Source organism: Eubalaena glacialis, chromosome 6 (assembly GCF_028564815.1).
Source record: "Eubalaena glacialis isolate mEubGla1 chromosome 6, mEubGla1.1.hap2.+ XY, whole genome shotgun sequence".
NCBI classification, from domain to species: Eukaryota; Metazoa; Chordata; class Mammalia; order Artiodactyla; family Balaenidae; genus Eubalaena; species Eubalaena glacialis.
The window spans coordinates 3,691,256-3,706,417 of NC_083721.1; the positions used below are offsets into that span (position 1 = coordinate 3,691,256).

Genomic DNA, 15,162 nt, shown 5'->3' on the forward strand with positions numbered 1-15,162 from the left:
GCTTTGGGAAAGTTGCATAACGTCCCCATTTACTCCATTTTAAAGTGAGAAGGCGCGTAATTAATATCTGCAAGGTAAGGGCACAGCGCGCACACAATCCCCGCCCCTCACTGGCGGGAGAGCCCACTCAGTCCGTGAAGGGGTCTTCTGGAGGGTCTCCAAGGCTCCCAAGTCTGGCCTCACAGGTTGTGCCTTGCACAGCCCTGGAGGTGACCTCTGCATTGGAGAGCAGTGAACAACCTCTACAGACGTCCAGGGCCACCCTGGATCCCTCCCTTCCTTCTTCTGTTTCAACATGCTTTCAATCTAACTCCGGAGCCATGCCAGCAGAAAGAGTCTGGGATCAGAGGCATTAAACTACAAGCAATATGCAGACTGAGTCTGTTCCTACACAGCAGCCTTGACACAGCAGCATCCCAGAGCCCTCCTGTAGAAGTCTGTCTCCCTCCCTCCCTTCTTGGCCTCCCTGACTTTACTGCCTGTAGTATTCACAGGGGCTTTTCTTTAGCTGGATTTTGAGTTCCCCAGGGCAAGCACCCTACCTCATTCTTTTTGTCTTCCTAATGTCAGCCTAAGAACTGGAACTCAACAACATTCCTTGGTTGGATGGATGGATGGAAGGAAGGACAGATGGATGGATGGGTGGATGGATGGATGGATGGATGGATGGAAGGACAGATGAGTGGATGGATGGATGGATGGATGGATGGGTGGGTGGATGGGTAGATGGATGGATGATGGATGGTTGGGTGGATGGATGGATGGATAGATGGATGGAAGGACAGATGAGTGGATGGATGGATGGATGAGTGGATGGATGGATGGACAGATGAGTAGTTGGATGGATGGGCAGATGGGTGGATGGGTAAAGAGGAGAATGGTGGATACTTAGATGAGTGGAGGGGTGGACCAGGTCAGGGTACCTCACAGCACACATGCACTTGTCCCTCTCAGCACATGACCCCCATCACCTGTTGATCTGAGTAGCTCTCTCTCCCCCACAAGACCACGTGCTCTGTAAGAGCAGGACCAAGCCTGCCTCTCTCACAGTCATCCATAGCACTGAGCCCAGGGCCTGGTGCATGGTGTGTGCTCAGGAAATATTTGTTGAAAAAGTGACTGGGGCAGTGGAGGGAAAAGGGGGTGGGAGGGAGACCAAATTTTCATAATTACAGAAAACACAAATGAATGGACACAGTAGTTACTGAGATTACATGAACACTGTAGATGGAGTTTTTAAATGCACATCAACTACTTTACCTGAGAGCCAAAGAGCCACACGGTGATGGGGCTCAAGCCTGGGTTTACTGAATACTTATTGTCTCTTCCTCAAGAAAGGTAAGTTAGAGGTACCAAGCTGATGTCAGAACAAGTGGACGCAGCTCAGGAAGAGCCAGAGATGGGCTCTTGGTCTCCCTGAAACGCACAGCACGGCGTCCGCCCTCTTGGATGGTGGGTGAGCATGTGATGTGGATGGAGCCAGACAGAGCAGTCAGCACGGTCACTTTTCAGTGTCACAGCAATTTATTCCACTTGTTCAGAATTGGTATCCACGGTATTACATATTGTAATTCTGTACTGACTATGAGACTATCCAATAAATCAAAATAGTCACATTTCCCAAATGTTCTGTGTTAATGGCAGTTAATTACATTTGACAAAATTAATCTCATCAATTAAAAACTAAGACCAGGTGAAGGCCGAGTCAGTCAAGAAAGAGTGAGGAAAGATGCGGAGTTGGCGTCTCCCCACAACTAGGGTGCCTGCTGGCCGCTGGTGGGGGACCCTGATGCCCAAGGAGACGGGAGGAACCCCCAAGTGAACCGGTAGGATGTGGGGGGACAGAGGGGGGAGGAGAAGTGGAGGCCAGACAGGATCGGCACCCCTGAGGCTGGGGAGATCAGGAGAGGCAGGTGGGAGGGACCATCCAGGAGGAGCAGGACAGGAGCGGAGGGAGATTGCCCCGCCCACTTGGGCACGGGAGCCTCCTGAGCTCCCAGGCTGGTCCCCCATCCTCCAAGCCCCCCCACCAGCCACATTGGTCCTGGCAGCATAGGACGGAGGCCGGGGAGATCAGGAGAGGCAGGCAGGAGGGGCCCTCCCAGACCGGAGGAGCAGGAGAGGAGAGGAGAGGAGGGCGTTTGCCCTGCCCACTCCAGCCCAGGAAGCCTGCTGGGCTCCCAGGTGAGGTCCCCGGCCTCTGAGACTAGGGGTGGGGGGCACACCTGGGCCCCGTCTGTTCCTTGAGCCTAAGCCCCACACCCCCAGCCCCCAGCGCCTTTCCCGGCCCTGTGGGTCCTGAGCATTGGCCCCACCCACCACCCAAACCTCGCCCTCGCTTAGGCCCCACCCTCCAGAGCCAAGGCCTTTCCCCCCCTTTTTTTTCTTTTCACTCCTTCTCTTTTTTACTATTGTGGTACTGATGTACCTTCTGGTTGTTGATTCATCTATATTTTTATTTTCATATTCTTTCTAACATATCTGTTAGTTTCCTAGTCTAATTTTACTTTTTACTTTGTTATTGTTCTTTTTTTTTTTTTTTTTTGGCCACCCCACGTGGCTTGTGGGAGCTTGGTTCATGAACCGGGGGTCGGGGCAAAGCTCCTGTGGTGGGAGCTCCGAGTCTGAACCACTGGACTAACAGAGAACCTCAGACCCCAGGGAATATTCATCAGAGTGAGTTCTCATGGAGCTCCTCATCTCAGCACCAAGACCCAGCTCTACACAATAGCCTACAAACTCCAGTGTTGGAAGCCTCAGGCCAAACAACCAGTAAGACAGGAACACAATCCCACTCATAAAAAAAAAAAGAAAAATGAGACTGCAAAAAAATATGTCGCAGATGAAGGAGCAAGGTAAAAACCTACAAGACCAAATAAATGAAGAGGAAATAGGCAATCTACCTCAAAAAGAATTCAGAGGAATGATAGTAAAGATGATCCAGAATCTCAGAAATAGAATGGAGGCATGGACTGAGAATATACAAGAAATGTTTAACAAAGATCTAGAAGAACTAAAGAACAAACAGAGAGGAACAACACAATAACTGAAATGAAAAATACACTAGAAGGAATCAATAACAGAATAATGGAGGCAGAAGAACAAATAAGTGAGCTGGAAGACAAAATGGTGGAAATAACTGCTGAGGAGCAGAATAAAGAAAAAAGAATGAAAAGAATTGAAGGCAATCTCAGAGACCTCTGCGACAACACTAAACGCAGCAACATTCGAATTATAGGGGTCCCAGAAGAAGAAGGGAAAAAGAAAGGGTCTGAGAAAATATTTGAAGAGATTATAGTTGAAAACTTCCCTAACATGGAAAAGGAAATAGTCACCCAAGTCCAGGAAGCACAGAGAGCCCCATACAGGATAAACCCTAGGAAAAACACACCAAGACACATATTAATCAAACTAACAAAAATTAAATTCAAAGAAAAAATATTAAAAGCAGCAAGGGAAAAACAAAAAATAACATACAAAGGAATCCCCATAAGGTTATCAGCTGATTTGTCCACAGAAACTCTGCAGGCCAGAAGGGAGTGGCAGGGTATACTTAAAGTGATGAAGGAGGAAAACCTACAACCAAGATTACTCTACCCAGCAAGGATCTCATTCAGATTTGATGGAGAAGTCAAAAGCTTTTCAGACAAGCAAAAGCTAAGAGAATTCAGCACCACCAAACCAGCTTTACAACAAATGCTAAAGAAACTTCTCTTGGCAGGAAACACAAGAGAAGAAAAAGACTCACAAAAACAAACCGAAAACAATTAAGAAAATGGTAATAGGAACATACCTATCAATAATAACCTTGAATGTAAATGGATTAAATACCCCAACCGAAAGACACAGACAGGCTGAATGGATACAAGAACAAGACCCGTATACATGCTGTCTACAAGAGACCCACTTCAGACCTAGGGACACATACAGACTGAAAGTGAGGGGATGGAAAAATATATTCCATGCAGATGGAAATCAAAAGAAAGCTGGAGTAGCAATACTCATATCAGATAAAATAGACTTTAAAATAAAGACTGTTACAAGAGCTAAGGAGGGACACTACATAATGATCAAAGGATCAATCCAAGAAGAGATATAACAATTATAAATGTTTATGCACCCAACATAGGAGCACCTCAATACATAAGGTAAATGCTAACAACCATGAAAGGAGAAATCGACAGTAACACAATAATAGTAGGGAACTTTAACACCCCACTTACACCAATGGACAGATCATCCAAACAGAAAATAAAAAAGGAAACACAAGCTTTAAATGACACAGTAGACCAGAAAGATTTAATTGATATTTATAGAGCATTCCACTCAAAAGTGGCAGAATACACTTTCTTCTCAAGTGCACATGGAACATTCTCCAGGATAGATCACATCTTGGGTCACAAATCAAGCCTTGGAAAATTTAAGAAAATTGAAATCATATCAAGCATCTTTTCTGACCACAATGTTGTGAGATTGGAAATCAGTTACTACTAAATAACCAAGAGATCACTGAAGAAATCAAAGAAGAAATTTTAAAAATACATAGAAACAAATGACAACGAAAACACGATGACCCAAAATCTATGGGATGCAGCAAAAGCAGTTCTAAGAGGGACGTTTATAGCAATTCAATCTCACCTCAAGAAACAAGAAAAATCTCAAATAAACAATCTAACCCTACACTTAAAACAACTAGAGAAAGAAGAATAAAGAAAACCCAAAGTCAGTAGAAGGAAAGAAATCATAAAGATCAGAGCAGAAATAAATGAAATAGAAATGAAGAAAACAGTAGCAAGGATCAATAAAACTAAAAGCTGGCTCTTTGAGAAGATAAACAAAATTGATAAACCCTTAGCCAGACTCATCAAGAAAAAAAGGGAGAGGACACAAATCAATAAAATTAGAAATGAAAAAGGAGAAATCACAACTGACACTGCAGAAATACAAAGGATTATAAGAGACTACTACAAACAACGATATGCCAATAAAATGGACAACCACGAAGAAATGGACAAATTCTTGGAAAGATACAATTTTCCAAGACTGAACCAGGAAGAATTAGAAAATATAAACAGACCTGTCACAAGTAATGAAACTGAAACTGTAACTAAAAATCTTCCAACAGACAAAAGTCCAGGGCCAGATGGCTTCACAGGCAAATTCCATCAAACATTTAGAGAAGAGCTAACACCGATCCTTCTCAAACTCTTCCAAAAAATTGCAGAGGGAGGAACACTCCCAAACTCATTCTATGAGGCCACCATCACCCTGATACCAAAACCAGACAAAGATGTCACAAAAATAGAAAATTATAGACCAATATCACTGATGAACATAGATGCAAAAATCCTGAACAAAATACTAGCAAACAGAATCCAACAGCACATTAAAAGGATCATACACCATGATCAAGTGGGATTTATCCCAGGGATTCAAGGGTTCTTCAATATATGCAAATCAATCAACATGATATACCACATTAACAAATTAAGGAATAAAAGCCATATGATCATCTCAATAGACGCAGAAAAAGCTTTTGGCAAAATTCAACACCTATTTATGATAAAAACTCTCCAGAAAATGAGCATAGAGGGAACCTACCTCAACATAATAAAGGCTATAGATGACAAACCCACAATAAGCATCATACTCAATGGTGAAAAACTGAAAGCATTTCCACTAAGATCAGGAACAAGACAAGGATGTCCACGCTTGCCACTCTTATTCAACATAGTTTTGGAAGTTCTAGCCACAGCAATCAGAGAAGAAAAAGAAATAAAAGGAATAAAAATTGGAAAAGAAGAATTAAAGCTGTCACTGTTTGCCAATGACATGATATTATACGTAGAAAATCCTAAAGATGCCACCAGAAAACTACTAGAACTAATTAATGAATTTGGTAAGGTTGCAGGATACAAAATTAATGCACAGAAATCTCTGGCATTCCTATACATCAACAACGAAAAATCAGAAAGAGAAATTAAGGAAACACTCCCATTTACCATTGCAACAAAAAGAATAATATACCTAAGAATAAACCTGCCTAAGGAGGTGAAAGACCTGTACTCAGAAAACTATAAAACACTGATGAAAGAAATCAAAGATGACATAAACAGATGGAGAAATATACCATGTTCTTGGATTGGAAGAATCAATATTGTGAAAATCACTATACTACCCAAAGCAATCTACTGATTCAATGCAATCCCTATCAAACTACCACTGGCATTTTTCACAGAACTAGAACAAAAAATTTCACAATTTGGATGGAAACACAAAAGACCCCGAATAGCCAAAGCAATCTTGAGAAAGGAAAACAGAGTTGGAGGAATCAGACTCCACAACTTCAAACTATACCACAAAGCTACAGTAATCAAGACAGTATGGTACTGGCACAAAAACAGAAATATAGATCAATGGTACAGGATAGAAAGCCCAGAGATAAACCCACGCACATATGGACACCTAATTTATGACAAAGGAGGCAAGAACATACAATGGAGAAAAGACAGCCTCTTCAATAAGTGGTGCTAGGAAAACTGGACGGCTACATGTAAAAGAATGAAATTAGAACACTACCTAACACCATACACAAAAATAAACTCCAAATGGATTAAAGACTTAAATGTAAGACCAGACACTATAAAACTCTTAGAGGAAAACATAGGAAAAACACTCTTTGACATAAACCACAGCAAGATCTTTTTTGACCCACCTCCTAGAGTAACAGAAATAAAAACAAAAATAAACAAATGGGACTTAATTAAACTTAAAAGCTTTTGCACAGCAAAGGAAACCATAAAGAAGACAAAAAGACAACCCTCAGAATGGGAGAAAATATTTGCAAATGAAACAACAGACAAAGGATTAATCTTCAAAATATGCAAACAGCTTATGCAGCTCAATATCAATAAAACAATCAATCCAGTTAAAAAATGGGCAGAAGACCTAAATAGACATTTCACCAAGGAAGACATACAGATGGCCAAGAGGCACATGAAAAGATGCTCAACATCACAAATTATTAGAGAAATGCAAATCAAAACTACAGTGAGGTATCACCTCACATTGGTCAGAATGGCCATTATCAAAAAATCTAGAAACAGTAAATGCTGGAAAGAGTGTGGTGAAAAGGGAACCCTTCTGCACTGTTGGTGGGAATGTAAATTGATACAACCACTATGGAAAACAGTATGGAGGGTCCTTAAAAAACTAGACATAGAACTACCATATGACCTAGCAATCCCACTACTGGGCATATACCCTGAGAAAACCATAATTCAAAAAGAGACATGTACCACAATGTTCACTGCAGCACTACTTACAATAGCCAGGACATGGAACCAACCTAAATGTCCATCAATAGATGAATGGATAAAGAAGATGTGGCACATGTATACAATGGAATATTACTCGACATAAAAAGAAATGAAACTGAGTTATTTGTAGTGAGGTAGATGGACCTAGAGTCTGTCATACAGAGTGAAGGAAGTCAGAAAGAGGAAAACAAATACCATATGCTAACACATATATATGGAATCTAAAAAAAAAAAAGTTCTGATGAATCTAGTTGCAGGGCAGGAATAAAGAGATAGACATAGAGAATGGACTTGAGGACATTGGATTGGAGGGGGAAGCTGGGGCGAAGTGAGAGTAGCATCGACATATATACACTACTGAATTTAAAATAGATAGCTAGTGGGAAGCAGCCACATAGCACAGGGAGATCAGCTCTGTGCTTTGCGACCACCTAGAGGGGTGGGATAGGGAGGATGGGAGGGAGGCGCAAGAGGGAGGGGATATGGGGACATGTGTATGCATATGGCTGATTCTCTTTGTTGTGCAACAGAAACTAACACAGTATTGTGAAGCAATTATACTCCAACAAAGATCTATTAAAAAAATTCTTTTTAATAAAATAAAAGCTTGAGAAATGAAAAAAAAAAACTAAAACCCTGTTATATATAATTCTGTCTAAGTTCTTCACGGAAAAACACTATCCTCTCAGGTGTTAGGTATCAAATACAATTCCATTTGCTTTAAATAAAGTGAAAAGCATTATCAGTTAGCATGGTGTAATGAAGAAAATTCTAGACTAAAATACTTAGATTCTAGACCTATTTCCTCATGAACTCATTTTGTAAACTTATGTAAATAACTCACCCATTCCTTCTCCGGTTTCCCATTGTGCAGTGGGTAAATAGTGCCTCACCCCTGGTAAAATTATTTATTTTAATATCTGTGAAAGTGCTTGGAACAATATAAAATAAGGATACATATAATGTTATTTCTACTTGCTATAAAAATTTTCATATTAATAGAGTGCCTTTTGAGTCACTGCTGTGTAAATAAAAACAATATCCTAGTAATGCAGGACAAAAGTTAAAGAGTATACACGTCTACTAAAAATCACATTGGCAGTATTTTTATGACTCACCTATTTTTATTTTTTTATTTAATTGTATTTTTTTATACAACAGTTTCTTATTAGTTATCTATTTTATACATATTAGCGTATACATGTCAATCCCAATCTCCCAATTCATCCCACCACCACCCGCCCATCCCCGCTTTCCCCCCTCGGTGTCCATATGTTTATTCTCTACATCTGTGTCTCTATTTCTGCCTTGCAAACAGGTTCATCTGTACCATTTTTCTAGATTCCACATATATGTGTTAATTTACAATATGTGTTTTTCTCTTTCTGACTTACTCTGTATGACAGTCTCTAGGTCCATCCACATCTCTACAAATGACCCAATTTCAATGACTCACCTATTTTTTAAAGAACTTCAACTGCACTGTCAAATAGTTTTGAAAATGTGAAATGTTATGTATTTGACAGAGGGTCAAATGGATGGATGGATGGGTGGGTGGGTGGGTGGGTGGTAGGTGATAGATGTCAATGGTGAGCGAAGCCAGGAAGGGCCGCCTGGACCACTGAGGGTGGTAAGGGGCCTGGGAGCTCTGTGTGGTGGAGGCGATTGCGTGACGGCAGAGCTGCGTTCGAGCTTGGTTCGAAGATCCCTGTGTCTGAGGCTCTGGGCATCCAGCTCCTGGCCTGCTTCTGCACCAGCTCCGCTCGCCCACCTGGTGCTGCCTTGTCTGGGACCCAGGCAGAGGACGGGCCTCCTGGGGGCAGGCAGAGGCTGTGTTTTCTCCACTTCTGGAGCTCATCCAGGCTCTGGATGAGGGACAGAGCAGGCTGCCATCAACGCTTGAGTGAAGACTGGAGCTTGATTCACAGCTACCTGTGTGGGGAAGGAGATGACATGCGTCAGTCTGCAGCAGGAAAGGTGGGGTTGATGCTGGAAAGCCCAGAGTGGGTCGCGGAGGTTACCACCAACCCCCAGGACACGACATCTGTGCTTGCCGAATAGTGAGAGATTGAGCCCAAATAAAAGGGCAGCGAATCCCAGGAGGCACAGGAACCCCAGTCTCCGGTGAGTGCAGCTCCCGCAGGTCAGCAGTCAGGTGAGACAGGTACACACACCTGAGCCAGACGGCCACACCCTCAGGGCTTTGCACTATCTGTGGACCACCCACCCGGACTCGGGGCTCATCACCAAGTGGGGCTGTACCAACTGCCAACCTTGGGGATGTTTATTTGTTTGAGATTTTCAAAAAGCAGATTTTTTCAGGAACTTGAAAACCAGTTATAGATGTTTTTTACTTTGGAAGACAGAAGTCCCAGGAGAATAAGAAAAGAAAAGGGAACAATTTTCCCTCTAGTGTTTTAATTTCGAGGAGGGGGCCATCCAGCACAGCTGAGGCACCAACACACAAGATTTCCTTAGAAATTCCCCAGGACAAGTGTTGGCCTCCTTGTTGGAATTCATTTTCTAAATATTAAGTAAAAGTTGCTGAAATTCCCTTGCGATTCTATGCGGGGAGGTGATTGGCCCTGGTCCAACCCTTCCCATCCAGGCTGTAAGGGCTCCGAGGCCCTGGAATCACGTGAGCTCTTGGGTCCTCGGAGCAAAGGGGGCTGAGACAGGGTGAAGACATCACGTTTCCAGTGTCTGCAGGACCAGCCCCTGGAGGAGGTGACATTTTCTCTGACGACGCTGAAGTCACCCAGAAAGGGACGTTGCCTTGAGGGGAAGTGCGCTGTAACCCCGCCTCTGCTGTGTGATGGGGGTGATTCACTTGAGCTCTCTGAGCCCCCTTTCCTCATTTAAGGGATGAGGCCAGGAACTGCCACACTTTGAGGAGCTGTATCAAAGGTCCATTATCTCGAGAGAATGAAGAGCTGAACGTGGGGAAGGTGGCCCAGCTGGGGACGCTGCTGACCCAGGCAGGAAACTGGGACCTGGGCCGGCCACTGCGGGGCATGTCCACGTGACAGGACCCCCGACGGGGGCAGGATGGAATAGGATGGGGAAGTGGAAGGGTCTTCGTGACCAAACCTTGCGGGCCCCCAACCAGACTGGAAGGCACCCCGCCAAGGCAGCTGTTATCTTTATTATTAGAGGAAAGTTGAACTGAAGTTACCGCTGTTCGTCCCCTATCTGGAGCCTCAGCAGAGCACATCTAGCCCTCTAATCACGCGGCAGTTTCTCCCAGCAACCAGCCCCCATCCTAAGGCACAGGCCAAAGGTCACCTCACTAACATAACAAAAACACCTTTACCGCCCTCAGCACTTAGGAAATTCCAAGGGTTTCAGGAGCTGTGTGCCAGGAGCAGTGGGTGAAGACCAACTATATATTTCTGATTATAAATCACAGTATCACAGGCACGAGACCCACAAATCTACCCTTTGCCAAACCCCGCGGGACGCGCTGTGCAGGCACCCTCGGTGGCAAAGGCAGGACTGGTGCATCAGACGAGACGGACCTCGCTCCTCACCCACCTGCAGGCAGCCGGGTGCCTTATTCGTGGAACACCTGGTAGCTGAAGTTGTCGGACTGGGTTTTGAAGTTGTATTTTCCGGTCATTCTCTGGTAGCGCATGATGAGAAGGGCAGCTGAACCCGCCACCAAGGCAAAGGCGGCCACCAGGATGAGGACCAGGTAACCGGCTCCCAGGCCCGGCTTTGCAGCTGGAGGTTCTCCTGCAGGGATGAAACAGGCACAGCTGGGAGGTCTGCCCAAAGCAGCTGGGCTTGGTCCCAGCGGGGCCCCAGCATGGCCCCTGGATGGAGGGCTCGGGATGGGACGAACCTGCGATGGAGCAAGTTCTCACGCGTCAGACCTCCAGCGTGCCCGTGTACCCGTCCCAAGCCCAGGAGAGCACAGGAGCCAGGACAGGTCTGCCTGCCCACGTTCTGGATAATCACTGGCCCAGAGGAGGAGGCCGCGTGGGAGCCGCAGGCCCTCCAGGTCGGGGCAGAGCGCTCAGTGTGCCCCGCACAGAGACACGCTGTGCCCACACCCTGCACAGCACCGGGACGCCGGCCTTCCCCGGACTCGGGGGCAAGAAAGCACAGGAGAGCCTGGACCCCAAATTGCTGAAAACAGGGACTCAGTAAATACTCATACATGCGGCCTCATAGCAGCATATCCAGAACAGCTGAAACGGGGAAACAGCCCCCAAATCCATCAAAGGATGAATGAATAAACAACATGTGGTCCATCCACCCAGTGGAATAATATTCGGCTGTAAAAGGAATGAGATTCGGCCACAGGTTATGACATGGATGAGCCATGAAAACATCCATTGTGCTGAGTGACAGGCAACAGTCTCCAAGGACCACACGTCGTCGTGTGACCTTGTTTCTAGGGAAACCAGAGACAGGAAGCCAACCTAGGTAGTTTCAGGGGCAGGGGAAGGGCTGGGGAGTCACTCCCTCCTGTGGGCACGGAGCTGCTTTGGGTGATGAACATGTTTTGAAACTAGAGAAGGGTGGTGAATGTGCTAAATTCCGCCCAATTATTTATTTTAAAACAGTTAACTTTATATAAGGTGAATTTTATCTCAATTTTACCACAGGAGCTTATCAGAAAGGTCTGGGTAGGAAAGCATTCCTGGACAATAAGGGACACTCGAGATCCCGTTTTCCATTTCTGGGGCTGTTTCCGGAAGTGGCCGCTGCTCCAGGTCTCCCAGTTATGGCTCAGATGAGTGCAGACACCAAAGTGATCCAACAATGGCCTAGAAGAGGCTCCCACCTGACTGCCTGGATGGTGGGCCAGCTGGAACCGGGCAACCCCCTCCTCCAGAGGGAGGACCACACTGGGATAGGGATACTGGGGGCAGTTGCTGGAGCAGCTGCAATCTCCCAAGGAACCTGAGGCCTCCAAACTCTGGGGCACCAGCTTCCTGACAACTCCTTCAGGGCTGGATCTTAAATCCATCCTCCAGTGGGTGCTACAGTGGACCCTTCCCCCTCCTCCTGTGCCTCATGTAGGGGACCAACTTGTGAGCACAAGGGGGGCTGTCTGCCCTGAGGATGCTGGAGCAGAAAGGCAGAAGAGGCCCCTTTGTTGGCCCCGTGGAGCCCAGCCCCAGCCCCAGACTGGCAGCTACAGAGACGACCGAACCTGTTCGGTCGCTGCCTCTCCAGCTGGGTTTCTGTTCCCGGCAGCTGAGCACTCTTAACTGGCCACTGACTCAGAGCTGCTCCGAGTGGGGTCCATAGGCCGGTGCCGTCCACTGGTTACCATGGTCCAGGAACGGTTACTGGTCCAGGAGAGATGTTTACAAATAGAGAGGGAGCCTGTGTCGCAACGTGACCTGCGCTATCAGTGGGGGTATTTCCTTAAATATAGTATCCACCTGTCAGTCCATGATGGACGAGATGCTTAAATAAAAGACACTGGTCCTCCCCCAGGATAGCAAGAGCAGCCGGCACCACGCACAGGGCTGTTGTGATATCACGGTGGTGATGCACATGATCAGTCTTTTTGCAAAGACACTAACCTATCGCTGCTCTTGTGAAGGGGACACATCTCGGTGAGGGAAAGTGATGGAGGACCTCCCAGCACGCAAATAACCCAGGAGCAAGGTACATATAACCCAGGCCCCTTCCAGAGGGTCCAGGTCCTTCCAGAGGCCTGAGGTCCAGCTCAGCTGTTCTCTGGGGACATCCAGGCTCCTCACTTTTGAGCTGCCTCAATAATTGTTCCAGACCCTTCCCACTGGGACATTTCAGGATCCCACGGACATTAATCTCAAACATTCTCTACCTCTTCACACAAAAAACTCTAGTGAGTGAGAAATAATGTTCTCTATAAAGCAAATGGCCATGGATGATTTCCAAAAATTAAGTGCAAAAATTACAGTGCCGATATATGATTTGTTGGTAGCACAGATTCAGGAACGATTACCAGTTGGATGCTGCCTTAAAATTGTCAACACACAGTGTTATGTGTTGAAGTGTATCCCTCCAAAACATGTATGTTGAGTCCTAACCCCCAGTGCCTGAGAATGTGACCTTATTTGGAAATAGGGTCATTGCAGACATCTTAAGTTATACTGAAGCAGAAGAGGCCCCTAATTCAATGACTGGTGTCCTTGTAAGAAGACAGAGACCTTCAGGAGAAGCCATGTGATACAGAGGCAGAGGCTGGAGGGAGGCAGCCACAAGCCAAGGATGCCAGAGCAGAACACCAGAAGCTGGGAGAGAGGCCTAAAACGGATTCTCCCTCAGGGACTTTGGAAGGAACCAGCCCTGCCCATCCCATGATCTTGGACTTGGGTCTCCAGACTGTGAGAGAGTATTTTCTGTTATTTTAAGCCACCCAGTTTGTGGTTCTTAGTTTCCTGTGTCACTAGCCCCAGAAAACTAATACCTGCGGTGTGAAGGCTGGGGTGGACTGACCCCTGGAAAGGAAGCCAGTGCAGCCCCTGGAGACCAAGGGTGGGTGGGTTAGGAAAAGCCTGGAACTGCTGGGAGAGGCCCAGCTTGTCCAGGTGACAGCTGTGTGAGCTTGGACATGTTCCCTGAGATCTCCCAGTGTTCTCATTCTTCCCCAGAGTAGAAGTGATGTGATAGCAGGGGACAGGTCATGGGTGCCCAGTGGGAGGGGCCGGGGTGCAGGTGCCCAGTGGGAGGGGCAGAGATAAAATCCTGGAGGTACTTGTCTGCCAGCCTCTTTTCACTCTGTGTCTCCAGCAGTATTTCTGTTACTACACACTATTAAAATGTAATCACCTGCCTGCCAGCTGAGAGATTCCATGTTTCTAAGTGATGTTTCTGTATATTTGTATGACACAGTTATGAAGCAAAAAAGCTAATAATACAATGAGAAAGAATGATGAACAAAATGAGTAATTATAATCCTTGTTATTGAGCTTGACCGTCTATACCCTTACTGTGTTTGGTGTTCTCTGCAATGGTTGTGTTAGTAAAGTGCACTACCAGTTAGGAAGGACAATAAATAACACTTACCAGTAACTTCTATGGACAAGGCACAGTATGAACTAGGAATTGCCATCGTCATTATTGTTGTCCCCATTTTACAGATGAGGGAAGTGAGGCAAATGCAGCATGTCCGAAGTCAGACCCAAGTTTTGTCTCCAGGCAACCTAGCTCCAGCATCACAAATTTTAGCCTCACAGAGGATTTTTATTTACTGTAATCTTATTGGCCAGGTATGTAGGACTGTTGTAATAACTCCTATGATGTAGAGAAAAAGCACAGTGCCTGACATACAGTAGTTAGAGGAGATAATGAATAAGTGGGTAGATGAGTGGATGGATGGAGGAATGATGGATGGATGGATGGGACGCAGAAGACTCAGGAATATTTCTAACACCACACAGCTCAGAAGTGTGAGAGCCTATATTTAAACAAAAGCCTCCTGACTCCAAACCCAGTGTTTTTTTCCACTCTGGTTTTGACATTATCTGTAATATCTATGAATAAATAGAAGTTCTGTTTCTATAAATAAGAATGCAATTCACATACATTCTCTTTTATATTAGATCAATCAGTTCTCAGCCATTTAAGACAATGAAGAGGGTAGGAAAAGCACATTGTCCCAGGACCCAGGCCAGCGATCGCCCGAGGACCAGTGCAAACACCAGGGCCTGGAATCCAGCTCCAGAGACGTTGAGTTGGTTGGCCTGGGGCATGGCCTGGGACCTGTGATTTTTTTTTAATTTCCAAAATCCTTTGGATGAGAACCAGCAGTTGAATATCACTGGCCAAGAAGACCTCCCTTCCCAAGCCCTGGTTAGCACACCCATGCCGGTTTACACCCTGCATCCAAAACCCA

The 15,162-nt window shown here is 45.5% G+C and overlaps 1 protein-coding gene across 1 annotated transcript in view; it reads right to left on the bottom strand.

The window, feature by feature from the left end:
• Nucleotides 1–10,872: 10,872 nt before the first annotated feature.
• UMODL1 (uromodulin like 1) overlaps nucleotides 10,873–15,162 on the bottom strand; it is a 57,295-nt gene continuing 53,005 nt past the window's right edge. The window contains exon 22 of the mRNA XM_061192846.1: nucleotides 10,873–11,054. Within this exon, the coding sequence (XP_061048829.1) occupies nucleotides 10,873–11,054 (182 nt within the window). The remainder of the gene's footprint in view (nucleotides 11,055–15,162) is intronic.